The 20,854-nt window shown below is 38.3% G+C and overlaps 1 protein-coding gene and 2 long non-coding RNA genes across 4 annotated transcripts in view; 1 reads left to right on the forward strand and 2 right to left on the reverse strand.

Annotated features, from left to right (window-relative positions):
• Positions 1 to 1,989, reverse strand: part of LOC121946147 — a 50,587-nt gene extending 48,598 nt beyond the window's left edge. The window contains exon 1 of the long non-coding RNA XR_006105995.1: positions 1,926 to 1,989. This is a non-coding gene — a long non-coding RNA (uncharacterized LOC121946147). The remainder of the gene's footprint in view (positions 1 to 1,925) is intronic.
• The window catches only part of pear1 (platelet endothelial aggregation receptor 1), a 66,408-nt gene that overhangs the window by 44,717 nt on the left and 837 nt on the right, over positions 1 to 20,854 (forward strand). The window contains exons 6-22 of one of the 2 annotated variants that reach the window (XM_042490593.1): positions 1,933 to 2,179; positions 4,475 to 4,577; positions 4,980 to 5,116; positions 6,133 to 6,345; positions 7,145 to 7,319; positions 7,507 to 7,627; positions 7,710 to 7,873; positions 9,684 to 9,786; positions 10,868 to 11,020; positions 11,117 to 11,248; positions 11,406 to 11,537; positions 13,101 to 13,217; positions 13,466 to 13,684; positions 16,547 to 16,656; positions 16,848 to 16,974; positions 18,090 to 18,152; positions 18,886 to 19,080. In XM_042490593.1, the coding sequence (XP_042346527.1) occupies positions 1,933 to 2,179; positions 4,475 to 4,577; positions 4,980 to 5,116; positions 6,133 to 6,345; positions 7,145 to 7,319; positions 7,507 to 7,627; positions 7,710 to 7,873; positions 9,684 to 9,786; positions 10,868 to 11,020; positions 11,117 to 11,248; positions 11,406 to 11,537; positions 13,101 to 13,217; positions 13,466 to 13,684; positions 16,547 to 16,656; positions 16,848 to 16,974; positions 18,090 to 18,152; positions 18,886 to 19,080 (2,511 nt within the window). The remainder of the gene's footprint in view (positions 1 to 1,932; positions 2,180 to 4,474; positions 4,578 to 4,979; positions 5,117 to 6,132; positions 6,346 to 7,144; positions 7,320 to 7,506; positions 7,628 to 7,709; positions 7,874 to 9,683; positions 9,787 to 10,867; positions 11,021 to 11,116; positions 11,249 to 11,405; positions 11,538 to 13,100; positions 13,218 to 13,465; positions 13,685 to 16,546; positions 16,657 to 16,847; positions 16,975 to 18,089; positions 18,153 to 18,885; positions 19,081 to 20,854) is intronic. The other variant, XM_042490594.1, reaches the window with a different exon arrangement.
• On the reverse strand, positions 2,043 to 15,460 carry LOC121946146. The gene is made up of 4 exons (XR_006105994.1): positions 15,312 to 15,460; positions 13,087 to 13,185; positions 6,689 to 6,857; positions 2,043 to 2,125 (listed from the first exon to the last, which is right to left on the reverse strand). It is a non-coding gene; the product is annotated as an uncharacterized LOC121946146 (long non-coding RNA).

Raw genomic sequence — 20,854 nt, forward strand, 5'->3', positions numbered from 1 at the left:
GTGGCCGTCACACAGAATTTTGTTGTATCACTGTGATAAATAATCAAACCTGCTGCGGTGCACTCAAATATCGTGCACAGACACAAACATTTAGAGGGAAAATTGGCCCTGGCTACTTCTTTCATGTCAAATATCCATGGGTTGATCAGAGTTTGTCATTACAATGATAAAATCAAAGTAAAGCTAAGGTAAGTGTATTTGATGAAGATTAACAAGCTCAGCTTCACTGTTAGAGAAAGCCGTGCACTTGAGTTTGAATGTTAACATGCAGATAAACAAACAGATGGGGAGAGTTTTCATCACTGGGGGCCTTGGACTCTGCCAGCTGGCTGCTCAAAAATCACACATCCAATCTGGGAAATTTCACCCATTCACTCATCGACTGTCTGGATGCATCAGCCCGTTAGTTTCTTACGCTGACAGTACTGCAGACCCTTCTGTAAATCTCCCCTGCTGTCCTGCAGAATGTCTGTGTAAACATAATTGCTTCTCCAGCTGAGTTTCTCATTAGTCAACATGACACAATCCAGCAGAACCCCTCTCTGATGCCCACACAGAGAACAAGTGAAGGTATGATTCATTTAAACAAAAAAAGAGTCGAGGGTCCTGCTCCACGTTAGTGCAATAAACACTGCAGTCCGTGGCAGCGCGCTTTGCTCCAGGCCAAATTTGGCTCGACTCTCCTCTTTGTAATTATTGTCAAAGCAGTCCTTGTACTTTTCAAAGCTGTGGCAGAGCACATGTGCAGCAGAGGCAAAGGTAGGGGGACACAGGGGAGCTGAAGCCTTGATGAATGTCTGCTGCTCACATAAAGAAAGATTCACAGAGGTCAGCGTGAAATTGTTGGAATTGTTTTTAGCTCCAGAGAAGATAACTGACGCCCATCCAAGGGTGGCGTCAGTGCTATTGGGTGTCACATGTTCTTGATGATGTCCAAAATGGTCAAAGGTATTGATGAGACATTTTAAGAATGCACACATGTCCAATCTGGGTTCTCAGTACATGAACCCGTGGACTGAGATGTCTTCATCATGAATTGAAATCCTAACCTTGTGTGAATCTTCACTGCACACAAAACCTCCTGGAGCTGATCCCCCTCCCGCTTCTGTAAAATTAACTATCTAAAACTCGTTCGTCTTGTGAGCTCCATGTAAATCCGCCTGCCAATTCCAAATTATTTGTTGGTAATATGACACTGCAGGGCTAAAGGGGCAGATTTGGGTGTGGAGGCATGAGGGAGACACAGTAATGCGTGGAGGAGTCGGTACTTCATGTCAAGCACTCTTTGTCTTTTTTCTGTTCTGTTATTCATGTCTGTGTTGTTGAATCTAACCACATTTGTTTCTGTTTGTTTTTCATGACATCATATGTAACTGTAAGTGAACACCAGTGTGTGGGAGGAAAACTGAAAGAGAAAAAAACAAAACTGATACTAATTGATCGTACTTGCAACGTATGCAAGTTACAATAATCATATGTAATCTTATTTTGCCTCAGTGTTTTTAATTTCACTTCCAGCATCTCTGAGTAAGTTTGACTCAATGTTTAGAGAAGGAGGCGCATTACTGGAAGCTGACTGGTATGAATCGTTGGAAAATGTGGGCAATGAAAGTGAGAATGTGTGTAGCTGTTTAACTGCCAGAGAAGTGGCAGTACTGAAAAAATACGGATGAATACATTTTTAAAAGCAAGGCAGTGTCCAATATTAAGGTGGTAGTGTTTGATTTTCACTGGATCAATTGTTCCCAGTTTGTCTCAATGAGATTAATCATCAAATTAATCAAATTTGGAGACTATACAAAGCAAATATCAAAAGTTTAAAGACATTTCCACACCAATAAACCAGAGGAATTAGTGGGTGTGTTTCAATATCTTGGCTAAAACAACATTTTCCATAATCAGTAAATAGCAGTTTTTCTTGTTACCTTTCAGCCTGTGATGACAAACACTGGGGGCCGAGCTGCAGTCAGCAGTGCAAGTGTGAGAACGGCGCTCTCTGCGATCCCAACAAGGGGACGTGTCAGTGTCCTCCGGGATTCATAGGACGTTACTGCGAAGAGTCCTGTCCAGCAGGCACCTTCGGGAAGGGCTGTCTGCAGAGGTGCAAGTGTGGAACCGGAGGATCCTGCGATAAAGCAACCGGAGAATGTTTATGTCGGGACGGATTCACTGGGACTTTGTAAGTGCACAAAATAAATCAATATATATTAAAAGTGAGCCTTGAATATTAGGAAATTCATTGCAAAAATATAAATACAAAAACTAAATAAGGCATTTTGGAATGGTTCCCCTTTTCACAGTTTTATCATACTTGATATTACATGCAGATTTTTTAACTACTTTATTTGCGATTAAGGTCAAAATACTTTATTTGTCCTTCAAGAAGCAATTTCAGTTAAGCGGGTTTACAGACACATAAATAAATTATCCATCAGGAAAACTAACAGCCATGTGAGCGGGGCTATACTTACGCAGTGTTTTTACCTAAATACTAATATATAGTGGGTAAAGTGTTGTGTAAATATTTGCTTATTAGCACTAGGGGTGGGCGATATGGCCCTTGAATAATATTAAATATTTCAGGGTATTTTTGCAATATTTATATTCTTGATGATAAGATAAAATACTGAAAAATATATAAAAAATATGTGATTATTAATTTCAGGAACATATAATTGCAACAAAATGTGTAACATGTCAGCATAAAAGCACCAGTTTGCTTTCAAATATTCAAGAAAAAAAACAAACAAAACAACAGTAACCGATAGCAATTTCACTTTCAGCCATGCATGTTGTCTTATGACAAAATGTTTTCTTAAATATTTCCATCGTGACTGCATGAATTTTTCTTGCCATATTAAAAATTATACCTAAACTATACTTAAACTATATGATATTTTAGACCCATATTGAACACCAAATACAAAGTAAGGCACTAACATTTGTAGGATTCATCCTCTGCTGACCATGAAAGTCTGTGCAAAATTTCACTGCAGATATCAAAATGTCAACAAAACCAACATCTCTACCATAGCTATGATGAACTCAGTGCCCTTTTTTTGTATGAGCCACTTTAAGAAAATGCAGAGCTACTAATTTCATTTAGGAGACACTTGGCACCTCGCTTCATTACACCTGACTTCATTGTCTTAGATTTTCTCAGGAGGTCTGTGAGACACAGATCTGTCAGCTCTTAGCAAGTTATTTTTTCTTACAACTTTATTTTAAAATGGAAAAAGACCCCAGTGTACTCCACTATAATCCATGAGTCAGCTGTTACGCCCTGTTTTTAGATGCCCCGGAGGATGAGTAAGCAATGAAAATTCTTCCCCACCAAATATGAGTGGAAACCTTATACTGCCAATGTGAACACACTGCACTTTAAACTCAATAGAAATGGAGCTTGGCAGCACTTATTTGTTTATATTTGAAGTCGATCCATATTATTTAACCTCAAGGGTGTATTAGAGTATATCCCAACACTGAATTGTACAACAGGTAGTTTCAGCCAAGTAATCTGATTGGTCGAAGACACGTTCCAACCGTGCTGATGATTCCCACAATGCTGTTGAAATGCCAAGACTCAAAGTAATCAGGGAACTACTGTTAGTTTTTCTTTTTTATTGCTCTCTTCCTTTTTTCTACTTTCTCTACTGCTTTTTCTCTGCTGATTTTTCAAAGTAGGTGAATAGAATATAATAACACGCCTGTATGAGCTGTTAAATGTTGATGGGCTTTTCACAATTCAAAATACACAAAATGACAAATAATAATAATAATAATAATGATAATAATGACAGTAGCAGTGCAGGACAAGGCAAAAAAACACACTTAACAAACTACTACAATTTGAGCCTCCACCAAAAAAATGGTAACCCAACATCAAAATAAACTAAAAGTAACAAAGTATTTGTACTCATACAGAATGGGTCATTTGAATAAAATGTTCGTAGTATTATAATTATTTATGCATTAATGTGTTTATCACTTTAATTTTGCTGTTGTTAAAGGTGGAGCTAGTTTCAATCACTTTATATACCTTTGAGTAGCATGTGAATTTTTCCCAGCAATAAATGAAGTTAATCTTTAACATAACTGATTAATAATATTTTGGATGATTAATCTGAATCTGACTAGTGACTAAATGTATTAAATAAATAGTAAAAAGTACAATATTTGCCTTTTATTTTGGGAGGAGTATAAGTACAAAGCAGCAGAAAAAGAAAATACTAAAGTAAAGTAGAGCCTCAAAATTGTACTTGAGTAAATGTATTCAGTTACTGCACACCATTGTGCTGATGCTTAAATAACTAATTTCATTAAAAAAAAAAACTCTGATAGATTTGTTCCATTTTTACTGTAGAACAAAACATTTACTTAAGTCCTCAGGAATGTCCCAGGACACACCGTGTTTTTGACTAAAGTGCTCCATTAAGCCATTATTAAGCATCGACTCCATCCTCTCCCCCCCCAGCTGTGAGAAGGCGTGTCCCAGGAAATGCCAGGCACGATGCCCCTGCCAGAATGGAGGCATCTGCAAAGGCAAAGGGATCTGTGACTGCCCGCCAGGATGGACGGTATGTTTTCAACTTAAAGCTTGCACACTAACACTAACCTTCATGCTGTCCGTGGAGGCTGCCAGATGTTGAATTAGCCTTGTGTGTTATATTCCAGCTGGCTCCAAACTTTGGACAAACAGTCTTATTCCTTAAGACATTTTGAAGGCAACCTGTCCTCACTAGAGACATGCAGATGCAAGGTTTTCCACTAATGTGAATAATCCCTCCTGAGGTTTCTTTGTTTTTGGAAGACATGCATGAGAAGAGACATGATTGTGATCCCATCAGAGAGCAAACTAACTTATTTTCGGAGTAACTGCGTCAGTTGTCAAGTTGCTTCGTCTCATTACAGTTTTTTGCAAAGATTTACTTGGCTTTTCTTTCTGCCTCATCGATGCTTTTTCCCTTGTTATTCTGCAGGGAGCAGTTTGCACAGAGCGATGTGCAGAGGGAAGGTTTGGACCAAACTGTGCTGATGAGTGTGTCTGTCACAACAGGGGCAAATGTGACCCCGGAAATGGACAGTGCCAGTGTGCTAAAGGTTTCACTGGTAACAGGTACATACGTGCAAGTGTTTTATTTGGTTGTCTTTGTGCACTGGGCCATTGCAAGTGAAAAACCAAAACACGACATCAAGTGAATGCTCAGTGTGCCGAAACCTTGACTCAAAATTCCATCTTTCCCATATTTTTGATGTCCTCTGGTGTTAAAGAAGACCTATTATGCTCATTTTCAGGTTCATACTTGTAGATTTAAGGTTTCTACTAGAACACACTTACATGATTAATTTTCCTCATACTGTCTGTGCTGGAATACCTGCATTCACCCTCTGACTGACCAAAAAAAGCCCAGTCTGCTCTAATTGGTCAGTATTTCTGGGTCATTCATATCTTTGCACCCTGTAACAGAAAATAGATTCATTTTCTACCATAAATCACAAAAAAAATGCTTCTAAACACAACCAGACAGAGAAAATCCAAAATCAGGGAGAAATTAAGGAACCAAGATTACATGTTTTCCTGATGTTAGCATATATCGACATCTGCATGTAATTTATATTAGCAGTGTACTTGAAACTGGGGCATGACTCTTAAACCCCTTCTCCACCAAAATAAGCATGCGTACACACATTTTTTGTACATTAATATTAACCAGTAACATTAAACATTTTCCTTTTGAAATTTTGTCCATGTTTAATATGAACAACATAACATATTGTCACACTACATATAAGACACAAATACAGAAAAGCAAAAAAGGTCCCCTTTAAAGCATCACAGCCCAGCTGGGTTAGTTTATATGGGCATCCTGTGTGCAGTTAATTGATTGCATGACTTCTAGTAATTGAACTTTCAATCATTGCAGCCTTTCTGTAAAACAGAATTAATTTTAACTAACCAACACCAGACACAAACAAACACAACTAACATTATGACAGCTAACCACAACACAAAACTGAAGTCAAGATTGGGTTTGTGGTTCTCGTATAAATCAGCAACAGCCATGTGTATTACTTTTGATTTTGTGCAGCTCTTCTGTGTATCTATATAAGCGTCTGTGTCACTGCCCTCAGGTGTAATGAGGAGTGCGCTGCAGGTACTTATGGTCAGGACTGTAAAGGTGTGTGTGACTGTGCTAACGGCGCGCGCTGCTACAACATCGATGGAGGCTGCCTCTGCGAGCCGGGTTTCAGCGGTCCGCACTGCAGGGACAGGATGTGTGCACCCGGAAAATACGGCATGCACTGTGAACGCACGTGTCTCTGCCAGGACAAACACACACTGAGGTGAGTGGGTGTTGTCAAAAGAAGGGGTTTAAATTGTGCCACCATTTCTCTGAGGTAGTGCTACTGTGGAGGCAGAAACAATTTTGGCTGAGCAAAACTTAAGTGAGCAAAGTCAAAGAGACAATTTTGGGAAGTTAACTAGCTACTGGTAACCCCAATGTAGACTGTAGCTCGTCCACTCATCCGAGTTAAGTCCTGGTTTGTGAGCAACGTCTAAGGTTTTAGATACGCGCTGCTTTTATTGGACATTTATCAGAGATACTTAACAAACTCAGTCCAAGACTTTTCTCTTATAAACATGAAGCATACAGTAAAAGTACTTCCAGTGAAGCATATATCTTACCTTCTGAGGGCTTCCCAAAGTATATTTTACATCTTCAACACATGCTGGTGGGCCCGATGAGCTCGCAGCAGCCACCGTGTGTGTAAAATGGCCTGGAGCGTGTTGGCTGAGCTGCTGTGGACCGCAGTTTTCCCCCCTCTGGACAGGGCTGACATGAGCTACCTGGTACCTGGAAAAGAATGAAATTTAATGGTCAATAATAGCGCTGACTTTTAAATTCATTTTCTGTCCTTCATGATACTGAAGGCCAGCAGACTAACTAACTAGACAGTTGGTTGTTTTTTTCCTCTATGACATTATTTCTGTTTTCAGAATCATGCTGCCTTTCAAAAATATTTACAAAAAGTTATTCATGATTTCCACCTCTACAAAGTGCACGTACAGAGTTTCTTTGGCTCTTTCTCAATGTTTCTTTGTAGGGATTTCAGAATATTAACCTCGTTTTTTGATGTCCAGTTGCCACCCAATGAAAGGAGAGTGCACATGCCAGCCGGGCTGGGCGGGGCTGTTCTGTAACGAGACCTGCGCTCACGGTTTCTACGGTCATGGTTGCCTGGAGCCGTGTCTGTGTGTGAACGGAGGGGTGTGTGATAGTGCCACCGGACGGTGCCACTGTGCTCCCGGGTTTAAGGTGAGTGGCAGAGTTCAGTATGATTTAGTTAGGAACGAATCAATAAATACAGTTTTTGAATCATTTATATTTTCTTTTCACTGTCTGTGCTGGTAGCTCTGAGATCTAATGACCTATTTTTACTGAATATGCATCTCAACTTTTATCAGCTTTTCAGCTTTCTTATTAAGGTTATTGATTATTGCAGGGGGTTCACTGTGAGAGTCCATGTAAAAGTGGCACCTATGGCAAGAACTGCTCGCTGGAGTGCTCCTGTGAAAACTTTGTCGACTGCTCTCCAATTGACGGGACTTGCTTTTGCAAAGAGGGTAACAAATATACACAGTGCTACTAATCAAGGAGGAAATGACTGATTTCAAACATGGCTGACGGTGCTGTATGTGTCTGCAGGCTGGCGCGGGCCAGACTGTTCTACCCCCTGCTCTGAGGGAACCTGGGGCCCAGGATGCAACGCCACCTGCCACTGCGCCAACGGGGCAAAATGTAATCCTGCAGATGGATCCTGCACCTGCACAGCCGGCTGGCAGGGGGCGCGCTGTGACCAACCGTGCCCGGTAAGCTTTACAGCTTGACCTATTTTTTTATGAAGTGGTACAGAGATGAGCATGAGATAATCTCAAACCAGACTAAAAAGTGTCTTTTTGTGACATGTCTGATTTTTATGCCACTATTGCTTTCATCCAAGACAGCTTTTGCTTTAAGGACAAAATAAAAACAACCTCTCAGAAAAAAAGAAGAAATAATCTCTAGAAACCTAGAAATTGTACTATACATATCACTCTGCACAGGAAGTGGATTATACCACGTGTTTGTATCATAAAAAGGAGGGTAAACTCCAGCCTATCTGTCATTAAAAATGGGTACATTTATGATAAAAAGGTGGGTATGATAAAATGACCAAAATAATTAAATCTAAGAAAACACTATGGTGTATAGAAATGTTCAGAGTACTTCCCATGGAAAGACTCAATAAAAGGAACTGAGTACACTTTCAAAAATTTATTGCAGCCAATGGCATAACTTAATTCACGTGGAAGCACCACAGTGTAGTAAAAAGCTCCAGAAGTCCTTCTGAAATTCACTTCATGAATTTGCACATAAAAAACAGCATCTACATGTGTATAAAATGTATCTTTTTATGATTAATGTGTGGTAAGTATTTACGTTTTTTTTAAAATTGTATTTATGATTAATATTTTACTAATTTACTAAGATTAACATTCATCTGTGTATTATCTTATAAAGCGCAGGCCTGTTAAAAAATGATGTTATAATTGTGAAAAAATAATTAAATTTCATTACATGAAAAAAGATGCTGGATTTGCAAAGGAAAAAATATATATATAGAACACAGATATACAAAGAAAACAGAATACAATAAAAGTAGCAAAAAACTGAATGAATGGATGTGTAAAGTACAAATTAGGGTGCAATGTTTTGGTAAAAAGATCATTTTTTTCTTTTCTGTTTTTCACGATAATCATGTATTTCAAATCTGATATCATTCCAGCCCTAAGTGGTAGACAAAGAGCTCACAATAACAATATTATTGTGATATCTAGTGAAAAGTAGGGGGAAAAAATAATGCTATCAGTCACATTCATTTTAAACTTTGTGCATTTTTTTTCTTTTTTTGGCAAATGAATTACACTCAATAATAATAAATAAAAGTGTAGGGAGGTGGAGAAATAGTCTATAGCCATAACTTTTTAAAAAAACATAAATTACACTTAATAGATAGTGAAAAGGCAACCAGATGGTGTTGGGGAAGGGAGAAAAAGCAAGAACTGAAAGAAACGGAAATGATTTAAGAGCCGCTGGGTTATTTACAAGTTATATCATATGTGTATTATTAACATGATATCAATATTTCATTTTTAAATGTCACCATTATCGTGAGTATCGCAAAACCCTTTCTCCCAAAGCAACAAAAATTTCCTGGACTCAAGCCGCAGCGTTGCATGAAAACACATGCCACTTTGTAAAATAATACTGACTGCAGAAGATAAGAAAACTGCACTATATGTTTATTCTATGTCGAGCTGAGTGGACAAATGAACTGCTATCTTTGATAAGATTAATACACAAATCATAAGGGCGATAATTATACAGAACATGGCGGTTCTGACTGGACAGTCTGTAGAAATGTTGTCCAGCTTTTCATCCCTTACCTCACCCTCTGTATGCTTTAATCTGCGTTTTGGACACGTGCCCCTCTTGTCGCTGGCGTGCCAGCCCACCAGGCTGACCATACAGCGACTCATTGCCAGTGTAGTATTTTGTCTGACTCTGACTGAGCTGGCCGAACGCTGAAGAGATTCCCCTGACAATTCTTTGCCCGTTGGCATTTGCTCACATGTGCAGATGGGCACGTTTGGGCCAGGCTGCCTGAAGAGGTGTGATTGTGTTCACGCTGACGGCTGCCAAGCAACCACCGGGGAGTGCCACTGTCTGCCAGGCTGGTGGGGTAAGTGATGACGTCCTCCTGGTGTTGCTGCCAGCTTGGCTGCGGTACCACAGATAAGTCTGGCCCAGCAGAACTAAGTGAGCCACAGGTTTTAACCACTATGTCTCTCTTTGAATCGGATTGTACTACCCTCTGACTTAAAGGACCGCCAGTGATGTTGTTTATTTTTGCCAACTGACTTCAAATCACCAATATTTTAAATTACTGACAACCATCTTTTATACTATACCAAAGATTTTATACTTCCCCTGCAGCATTTAGTTTACATTTTAAAATAGGTACACAATAGGCAATCCATCACTGTGAACATTATTTGTTAGTATTATTACCACATTAAGTGTTGGAGGAAGTATTCACATCCTTCACTTCACTAAAAGTCACTGTACGGCAATATAAAAAAAAAAATTAAAGTCCTGCAATCAAAATATCACCTAAGCAGAGGTGTAGAAGTATCAGCTAAAAGTACTTTAAGTACTCATATTCCAGAAAAAAATGATCCATTAAGTGCTGAATTATTATATATAGGATTATTATTACTGATACATTAACAGGGTTTCCTACGTGCTAATTTGTTTGTGGTGCCCCACCACAATATCAACATCTGGCACCACATATTGATTTTCTATTTTTGAAGCTGAACCGTGCATTAGTAGTGCTTTTGTTTATTATAGTTATATATATATATATATATATATATATATATATATATATATATATATTATATATATATATATATATATATATGGCAGGAAAATAATGCGTCATTCTGACTTCAGACCAGGTTTTTGATGGTCAATGGCGCAATCACTTTGTGCTGCCTCAAAACTGAAAAAATGTCAGCAATGCATCCGACCACATCTCATTTCCGACCGCCCCATTGGCACACAGATGGGCAAAATTGCGTTCCCCAGTTACACAATGTGGTCACTGGCCGTAAAAATGATCACTGCATCGGCCTGAAGCAACCAGAGCAGTTGTGGCAAAGTGGCACTGTGAGCCACTTTGCGGCAGGTGTAAGATGGCGCCTTGATGGTAGGCTTGCCCTGCTCCTTTTAACTACTCTCCAATTTTCTCCCTCAAGGCTCTCGCTGCAGTGAGCCATGTTCAGAGGGTCTGTGGGGGCGCCACTGTAACCAGACTTGTTTCAAGCATTGTCCCAACAGTGACACCTGTTTGAGGGAAAATGGAGCGTGTGTGTGTCGCCCAGGATACTGGGGAGTCACTTGTCAAAACAGTGAGTGTTAACAATCACCACACAAAATGAAAAATCAGATCAAGGCCAGAGCTGTACTGGATTGACTATGTTACTGATGGTCCTTTTGTCCCCCAGAATGCAGAGTTGGTATGTATGGAGACCAGTGCAGTATGTCCTGCCCGTCCTGTGGCCAGTCGTACCGCTGCCACCATGTGACAGGAGAGTGTGATTGCCTTCCTGGAAACACTGGACCCAACTGTGATCAAGGTTGACATTAACATAAAAAATTATACACCCTTGTCCAAATCATCCAAACTCATTTAATACGTTAGCACGTGGCACAGATGCTACAGACACCATCTACATTCAATCTCAGTATAATCTAGCGCAGGTAATTTTGTATATGACATTGTGCGTTTCACAGTCTGTCCAGCTGGCTACTACGGCAAACATTGCTCTGAAGTGTGTGTTAACTGTGCCAACAACTCCACATGCGACCACCGGGACGGACACTGTGAATGTTTGCCTGGCTGGACCGCCACCGACTGCTCTATACGTGAGTGCAACACCACACGGCAACTAGAAAACTGCATTTTCTGCAGGTAATGTCTAAAAAAATGACACAAAGTATGACTGATCAGAGGGGAAGACATCTGAATGTTGCATCAATTACAACATCACACCCAAGATTGAAGTGCTAATAACTTACCGATAACATGAGTGCAAAAGCAACTGTCATCACCAAGATACGACAGCTGCCATGCACGCCCTCTTAAATGTTATATTCTAAAATATTCTACTAGAGCTGCAATTATTCCCTCAATCTGTTTATTATTTTCTCAAGTAATCATTAAATCTGTAACACATTAGAAAAAGCGGAAAATTACTGACATGTCATATATTTCTCGTTATATTGGTCCAATAGCCAGATATTCAGGATATTATCCTATTAGACATCACCAAAGGACTTTTCAATGATCTTTTCCGATGTTGATCTTGAGTTTTTGGTGTAAGGTAGTTAAAAAACTCAGTCTCACCTGTTTTATGTCAGTCTTTTTTTTGACTTGGCATTGTACATCAAACATGTTCTATATTATTGTACATCTTTACTCTTGGCTAATGATAAATAAAAATACTGAAGTTCAATGAGGCGAATAATGTCAACAACCAATAGCTGCGCTCTATCCAGCAACAACCAGGACGCATCAAACCGGGTAGACAATAAACATGGACGGGACTCAAGGAGGCACAAGAACGTGAACTCGGTTCTCTTTTTCTGTGGAAAATGAGGAGAAACTGGTGGAGTTGTGGGTTGAACAAGAGTCCATATATAAATCAGTGTGTATGTGAGCCACTAACCAGCTTATTTTAGTGAGAAATCTAATTTTTTTTAAACACTTCACCTTTTATTTCCTCAGTCTCCTTCCACTAAAATAGCACAGCCAACTAACAGAGGCTGGTAGCGAGATGAGGCAGCAAATTCCAAAATGTTAAGTTTGTGTGCAAATACGGTTTGACTTTATGGATTATACTGATGCAGAATTGAAGAATACTGTTGACATGTGACTCCTTTTATCATGTGTTTCTAGAAATGTGTGTTTTGTAAACTTGTGAGGATATGTTAGTATCTCATATTCCTCAAAGGGAGTTTGGCGTGTTGCTTTCAACCAGGTGCAGGACAATCTCAAAAATGAATCTAGTCTTGCAAACAGTGACCCTGCAAGATCCCCAGTTTTTGCAAAATCTCACAGTGTGACTGAAAATTACATGGTTACATATAAACATAACATGGTGTTTATATGTAATTTTTTAAAAGTCTTTTTAAATAAATTTTCAAAGTCATCAAGTGCATGTAGGCATAAGTGTTCTGTTGATCAACTAATTAGCTAAACTTTGCAGCTCTACAGTCCCATTTTTCTCCAGAAGTTAAATCAAAATTAATTTAAACAGATAAAATTGAATAAAATAATAAGGAACAAATTATAGTTGTACTCAGCATTAAATCCACAATTTATCGCAAATATGGTGAAATATAACCACACAAGTGAAGCAGTTTTTCTTTGCACCATAGCTGCATGTGTCTAATGCCTGGACGTGATATGTACCTTGTGTTTTTCAGCATGTAGTCCAGGTCGTTTTGGTCCGTTCTGCTCTCAGACCTGCTCCTGTCCCACCAACCTCATCTGTGACCGGTTTACTGGAGACTGTGTGTGTGAAGGAGAAGACTGTAAACAAGGTATACATACAAACAGGTTTCCCCATAAATACAGGAGCTACAGTAAAATACACTTTCACAGACTGCACACATCAATCTGCCTCTCTTTTTTTGCCTTCATTACCCCGTAATGATTGAAGTGAGCCTTTTTAAAAAAAAAAAAAAAGTCAAGGATATAAACGTCATATCATGGCTGTCCTTGTTCCATCACAGGGGTGTAAAGTTAATGACAGCTGCTGTGCTTTCTCTCTCCACCTCTGGTTCGACAGACTCGTCTGAGCAGACAGGGAGCGTTATGGTCCCCCTTCCTCCTGGTGAGAGGGAGTCGTGGGGAGCCATTGGCGGCATCGTCGTGCTCGTCATCCTGGTGGTCTTGCTGTTGGCTCTGCTGCTGCTTTACCGCCGCAGGCAGAAGGACAAACAGAACAACACGCCGACCGTGTCCTTCTCCACCACCCGTACAGTCAACTCTGAATACGCCGTTCCAGGTATGTCAATGTCAATTTACATTATTTTGTGACTTTCAGATAGGAACTAACATAGCGTCCACAGCAGCTTAGCTTCCATACCGGCTGGGGAGCTAAAGGGAATATAGCTAATTTGGAAGATCAATAACACACAATTCTTTAAGAGGGAGAGGCACATTAGGCGGGCTAAGAATTTATATGTAGCAACATCACCATGCAGAAACCTTCGTCAGGTCATGTGGAAAAACGTTTTCAAAAGGCATGAGAAAAAAGCATTTTGATGATAAAACAAATGCACTTCAACCAAAATTTGAATGTTCAGATCTGAATATAAAAGGAACTCTACTAGGAAGCTACAAATTGATATAAAACATTAAAAATAAAGAAATAATGGAGCTGCCCTTTAAGGGTTATATATCAGCTTGTGTTCTTTATACTGTTGCTGCAGACTCACCTTTTGGAAAAGTGTGCAACGTTAAGATCAACATTAAGATTTGCACTCTATGTCAGCTTAATTGTGTTTCTGCTGAACCTTTAATAGCTTTTTGAAATAATCACGTACACATTTTTTCCATGAAAAGTTTTTTCCTCAACACAAAATATTTTTGGTTAATAACATTGAAGAAGTTTAATCTAAAATAATTTATTCATGTTACCTGTTTAGGTTCATTTTATTGATTTAAGCTGTTTCTTATGTGATTCCCACTATAAAACTACATACCCATAAACTGTGGCTACGTATTTGTAGCATTATTCTAATAATATTATCTGTAATTTTAAACCTCTACTGGATGTTTTTTTGTCACCTTGGTTCCTTCTGGATCTACACAATATATGAAAAAGAGTATTTTGTGATGAATCTCATCACAGTTTTTGTAAAGATATAAAAGTTATTTATGTAAATTAGCTGAAATAAAACCTAACTTTAATGTTTTTGAAGAGTTAAAAGCTAGGCTCTGTATTTTGACAGTAACCTCAGAAGAAAAAAAATCAAACTGTGAGAGACATAATTTATTGTTTTGGCTAAAATAAGTTTGTTTATGTTTATCCTGTCATGTTTTCTGATACGTATTACTATTTCATGCATCCATCCATCCATGATGCCAGGTAACATCACAAATATCATTTCAATTTATTTTTATCCTGTCTTTTGCCTTTATCTATATTTACCTAGAAATCTGTTTTAATTTAAGTACTGATGTGTATTTGTATCGTTGAATGGTTGACAAATCAAAAATAATACACTGGCAGCTAACAGCATCTTGATATAGGATGTAATGTAATCTAGCTATGAGGAAGCAATAAATGTAACCAACTGAGAATATGTCCATTCTAGGCTACTGTACAAACAACATGGCGGACTCCATGTAGGACCCGCTACATACAGTAGTTACATCATATAACTGTTCTAAAGTCACGAAAATACAAAAGAAAATACAAAAATTCCCACTGTCAGATGATTATACACATATAAAAAACATATTTATGTATATTTTTTTCTATTTCTGATAATATCGCCCTGATTTCTAAACACTGGAACTTTAACTAACGTAAAAACACAGATTTTGCTCTTTTGCCGAAACACTCACTGCTAATTACAGTTAGCTCGTCAGCAGACTAACGTTACAATAACGGTATTTAAACTTACCTGCAAATGTCACCTCGGTTCGTCCAGGCGCTGTTCCGGTCTTATTATCTCTTTAAAACAACGCTTTCCGTCTGTAAGCGGTAAAATACAGCCAAATATGTTTACTTTTTCTCTCCTTCACCTGCGGTGTTCAACCATGGACGTATTACCTGCCGCGAATTTGCGTTTCCTTAAAGAATGACCCGCCCTACTCCTTCTGGCCTTACTCAGCCTCTGATTGGCTCATTCTGACATTCTAATAAATCTGACCAATCCAAGCAAAGAAGGCAACGAGTATCAGCCAATCACAGGGGGAGTAGGAAAGGCACATTCACCAACGTACTAGCTGCTGTCAATCAAAAACAGACACGCCCCTCCAGCAGCAGAGAGCAGAAGGAGCATTTATCACATTTACCAGACTTTTTTCTTCCTTTTACTTATAGAAACTACATTTAGATAATATTTTTGAATGCTTACAAGATGATCAAATGTGATTTCAATCAGGCAACTACGTGTTAGTAGTAAGTATGTAAGTATGATTAAATACATGGCCAAAATGGCATGGTTTGAAGACGATAACAATATTAAATTAAAAATATTCTACATGTTTTGTGAGATATGTTTATAAATATTTCACTGAAATGCAGTCTAACATAGTTAGACCAAAAAATGCTTTAACTAAATTAAGACTAGATTTTGACGAGGCCTTTGTGCATTTTCTTTCTCAAGAGACTGAAGGTACAATCAGTGGGGGGGAAGTAGGCCTATGCACTCCCTAATACTACACTGTGAAAATACTCTTTTACAAGTAAAACTACCCAATATAGAAAAATATAATAATAATAATAACAATGATGATGATGATGATGATGATGATGACCTCGAAATCTCAGAATTATTTAAAAAAAAAACACAAATCACAATTCCTATAAATGTTATTGCTTATATTCATGAAATCATGTTCCTAAAAAATGAGTTATTAGCTTGCAAAATAGTGAAATATGATAAGAGTGGAACTATTTCAAATGTCTTGTGAGTTTTAGGTAGAAATTAGTTTTCTTGGGGGGATATTTAGCATTTTTACATCATAAAATAATATTTGGATGTTTTTATAGTTGTTCTTAGTCATTATGTGGTTTTAGTTTTATCTCACTGTTGTGTTTTTGTAATTAGTGCTCCACAGAGCTGCGCTTTATTGACCTTGGGGTGGTTTAATCTCAGCATACATGACTCCATGTGTTTATTTTGGCCTGCAGATGTTCCTCACAGTTACCACCACTACTACTCCAACCCCAGCTACCACACACTGAGCCAGAACAGGCCTCCGCTGCCACACCTGCCCAACAACCACGACCGCACCATCAAGGTGAGCGTCACCTCAGCCTCACATCAGTGGAGTCATCTGATACTCTGGGCAGTTTTTAGACCTCATGGACACTGTAGTGCATCACTGTGACAAATATGTAATTTATCCAGTCAACAACAGCTGAAAACACAAGACAAAACATGTACTTTCACCGATAATTTCTGATTTGTTGTGTAATCTGTGTCATACAGAACACCAACAACCAGCTGTTCTGCAGTGTGAAAAACATGGAGAGGGAGAGACGGGGTCTGTTTGGGGTCGAGAGTAACGCCACTCTGCCTGCAGACTGGAAACACCACGAGCCCCGCAAAGACTCAGGTTCGTCTGTGTGACTCTCTACACTCGGGATCAGTTACTTCATCCATTTAGTGGAGACACTTCTGCAGAGACACCTGCAGCATTAGAGTGAAATGTAATAAGTGGATTGACATTTACAAGCTAATAAAAGTAAGGAGTTGGTTTCCTGACCTCCTGACCACAGCTATATAAAATTAATCCGCAAATCCTCCAAGTTATGGTGAATAAAACCTTCTACTCACACACCTAAAAGAATTTCCTTATTCTGAGTAGGGATGCAGGTCATTAGTTTTGTCAAAATACAATATTATATCGATTCTTTGGAGGCTAATGTGATGATTGCTGATTTCACAGTCTGCCACAATACGATTGAATTCGGGAGCCTGGGATCTATATGAGATGAAACCATAGTCCTTTAACACTATAGGTAACAGAAGAAACTGCCACCCCTGTTGTTGTTTTTTTTCTCAAAATATATAAATAACAAATAATTGTAATAAATAAAAATAAATTAAATTTGTAAATTAAATTAAACATAAATAAATAAATTCAAATTTAAAAATAGTAAATTTATTTTAAATTGTATAATATTTGCAATCGGTTATGTAAAGTTTACCTTGAACTGACTCCACTGACACATAAAACTTTTTGATATAAAGTTTTTGCTTTACTTTATCTTGACTCATTCTAATTGTCAGTGAAGTGTCCAATTATGTTTTAAAACCAGGACAAAATAATGTCTCTGTTGCTTGTGTTTAACAATTAAATCATTATTCTTAACACATTGAATATGACTTAAAAAAATTATTTGTCAGTTTTAAAAATACCTGTGTTGATTAAAAATACAGAAGTGTAAATTAAGGTCAGTCATGAGGATAAAACAAGGAAAATTCTCTTTTTTTTTTACAATCCTCGCCAAAGTTTATCGACTTTCACGTTTCCTTTGGACAGAAATAATGCACATTTAATATGAGACTATAAAAACATTAAGGACTTCATAAAAAGTGTTAGTCGCACTGCCAGCATTCGCTCACCTGGTATTGATTTTGCAGGTTTTACAAGCCGATTATCTGCTTTTGATTAGTTTGCCGTAAATGAAAATGAAGATGCCAGGATTTGTCTTTTATTGTTTACAGGAGCTTTTGGAATCGATCGCAGCTACAGCTACAGTGCCAGCCTCGGAAAATATTACAACAAAGGTAGTTTATAGCCCTAATTTCACCCTTTTTCCTCTCCTTTTACCTACTACTGAGATCTAGGAATACCAAAAGTACGTCAGCAAGAGGATCCTATTAAACTGTGGATGCAATACTCGTACGGACCATCGACCAGCAGGGATACACAACTTGCGTTGTTTGTTACAAGGATTTTTCCCAAGATAGGACATTTAGGACATTTCTAGGATTTAGGATGTTTTTAGGATTTTAGAACAATTTTTTTTTAATATATATTTTTTGGGCTTTTTTGGGCGAGGACACAGCGTCTGTACATGGGGCACCCGCTTTACTTACTGAGCCACCAGCATTTCTAGGATTTTAGTACATTTCTAGTAGTTTCGCAACTTAGGACGTAGGATGCTTCCAGGGTTTTTGAACGCTTTTAAGAATTCAGGACATTTATAGGATTTTAGGACATCAGGGGCTTAGCTGGGACCTCTGTCGAGGGGTGCAAGGTATCTTCCACTGGCACTCTTTTGATAAACAAGCTCTGTTTTTATGTGGTTTATGCACTCTGGCACCTTAATATACTAAAAGTACAAAACAATTCCCAGTGTGAATCACTTTATCTTTATTGTGAATTAGGGAATGGTTGGGGGCCAGATTTGGCCCACTGTTGAGTATCACTGTTATAGACGGACCTTGATCCTGCTCTTGTGCCGCATGTTTCTGACTTTCCAGATGTGTTTTAAGTTCTCCCTCTTTGTGTTGACAGAGCTGAAGGACGCAGTGGCCGTGAGCAGCAGCTCTCTGAACAGTGAGAATCCGTACGCCACCATCAAAGATCTGCCCGGCCTGCCCTTCTGCCCCCCAGAGAGCAGCTACATGGAGATGAAGTCCGCTGTGCCCAGAGAGCGAGCGTACACCGAGATCAGCCCGCCACCGTTCAACACGGCCACCTTACGCAGAGGTGAGCAACACTTTAGACTTCTGCAAAGTATACTCACGAGTTTTACTTCTTTACAACCAAAAAAGACAATTTGTGAATAAAATCTCATTTAATATTATCAGTGATACAAGAAAACAATGAGGTTCAGGTCACTTTTTTTGAACTTGTAGGTAGATTTAGTTTGCAGTTAATGAGGCATCCATGAGAAAGGAACAGTGTGTAATATTTTAGGGGATTTAGTGGCATCTAGTGGTGAAGATTGCAGATTGCAACCAGCTGAAACTGACTGGTTAGAATTCATTTAGTGTTCATTGGTCAGGAGGTTTTTTCCAGCACCTGGTAATATACGCTGACATATTTTCTCTAATAACTTAATGTGTGCTTATCTTATTTCTGATCCATTCCATGTTGTTGCTAACTATTTTAATTTAGTCCAACAAACAGTTTAACATCAAAATATCATCAGTTTAGTCTCACATTAGATAAAGAAAATGCAGCAAATCCTCACAGTTTAGAAGCTATGAATTAGGAAACGTTTACTTGGAGCATTACTTTCACTGTTAGACAAAACAGTTGCTGAATATCTATCTGTCGATGGAGTAATCAATCAATCAATCAATCAACATACTAATCGTTTCAGCTCTAAACCCTGTAAGGTCAAATAGTTCAGTTCTTTCGCATGAATGCGAAAAAGCATCGTCCTTCAACTCTCTTTTAATCAAAATTAGACCAAAGCTGAGAAAACTCTTAAAATAACGTTCACACCAAAATGGGAAACTCATTGAGTTTCTTCAGAGCGCCGATCAGTCAAACATTAGCGGAGGATTTGTGCTCTGACAGATGGGGAGGACGGGCCTCCTGAAGGCAGAGTCAGATGAATGTTTACTGGGAGGAAGACGAGCAGCAGAGAGGATGCTCCTTGCGTTTTACTTCGGACACCAGCGATACATCAACATGAAGTCAGACTAATAAATGATGATGGGAAACACGTGTGATAGTAGGCTACGAGCATGAAATCCTTAAATTAATGGAAGTATTGGCACAGTGTTTTGCCGGATTTTTCCCTCTTGTGAAGTAGAATATCACTGCTCTGGATCCTGGTAGTCTGGAGCAATTTGGGGGAGGAAAAGGGAGGAAACTGCTCTTCCCTCCATCAATAACTGTTATTTACACTCTCTCTATTGGAAACAATAGACTGTGGTTAGTGGTAGAAAACATATATATTAAGACAGCCAGTCAAAAAATCAGAAAGAAATTACTAAAAGGTGTAAGAAAATGACCATAAATCTTCAATAAGCAAACAAACAAAAAGAAAAAGAAAGTTTAAAAAAAAAACAAAGAGGCAAACAAGGCATGGAAAAAATGCATAATTCTGAAACACTCTGACTTGGAAAAAGTGCATAACTCTGAAACATAATTTAAAAAGGTAATTATGATGATTATAAATATAGATTTTTCCTCCCAGATGTTTTTCCTTAACTTTAATAAATATAACTTTCTAACTTTCTAAATCTACAAATTTCTTGCAATTTGTGGAACATTTCTTACTCATTTTCTTTTTTTTTTTTTGCATGCTTTTGGAAGAAATCACACCAACCAAAGGTGTCTGAAAGTCTTAATATACATCTATACAGTACATGTGTCATGTATTTGCTGTACCAGAGGGAAAAATAACAAAAAGCAGTTGCTGAAAAGGAAAATTTGATAATTTAATGCAATATCACTCAGACTAAAGTAGAAAAAAAAATCACAAAATGAAGATATTTGCCTATAAATGCATAAAAAAGAGCATCGG

Source organism: Plectropomus leopardus, chromosome 7 (assembly GCF_008729295.1).
Source record: "Plectropomus leopardus isolate mb chromosome 7, YSFRI_Pleo_2.0, whole genome shotgun sequence".
NCBI lineage: Eukaryota > Metazoa > Chordata > Actinopteri > Perciformes > Serranidae > Plectropomus > Plectropomus leopardus.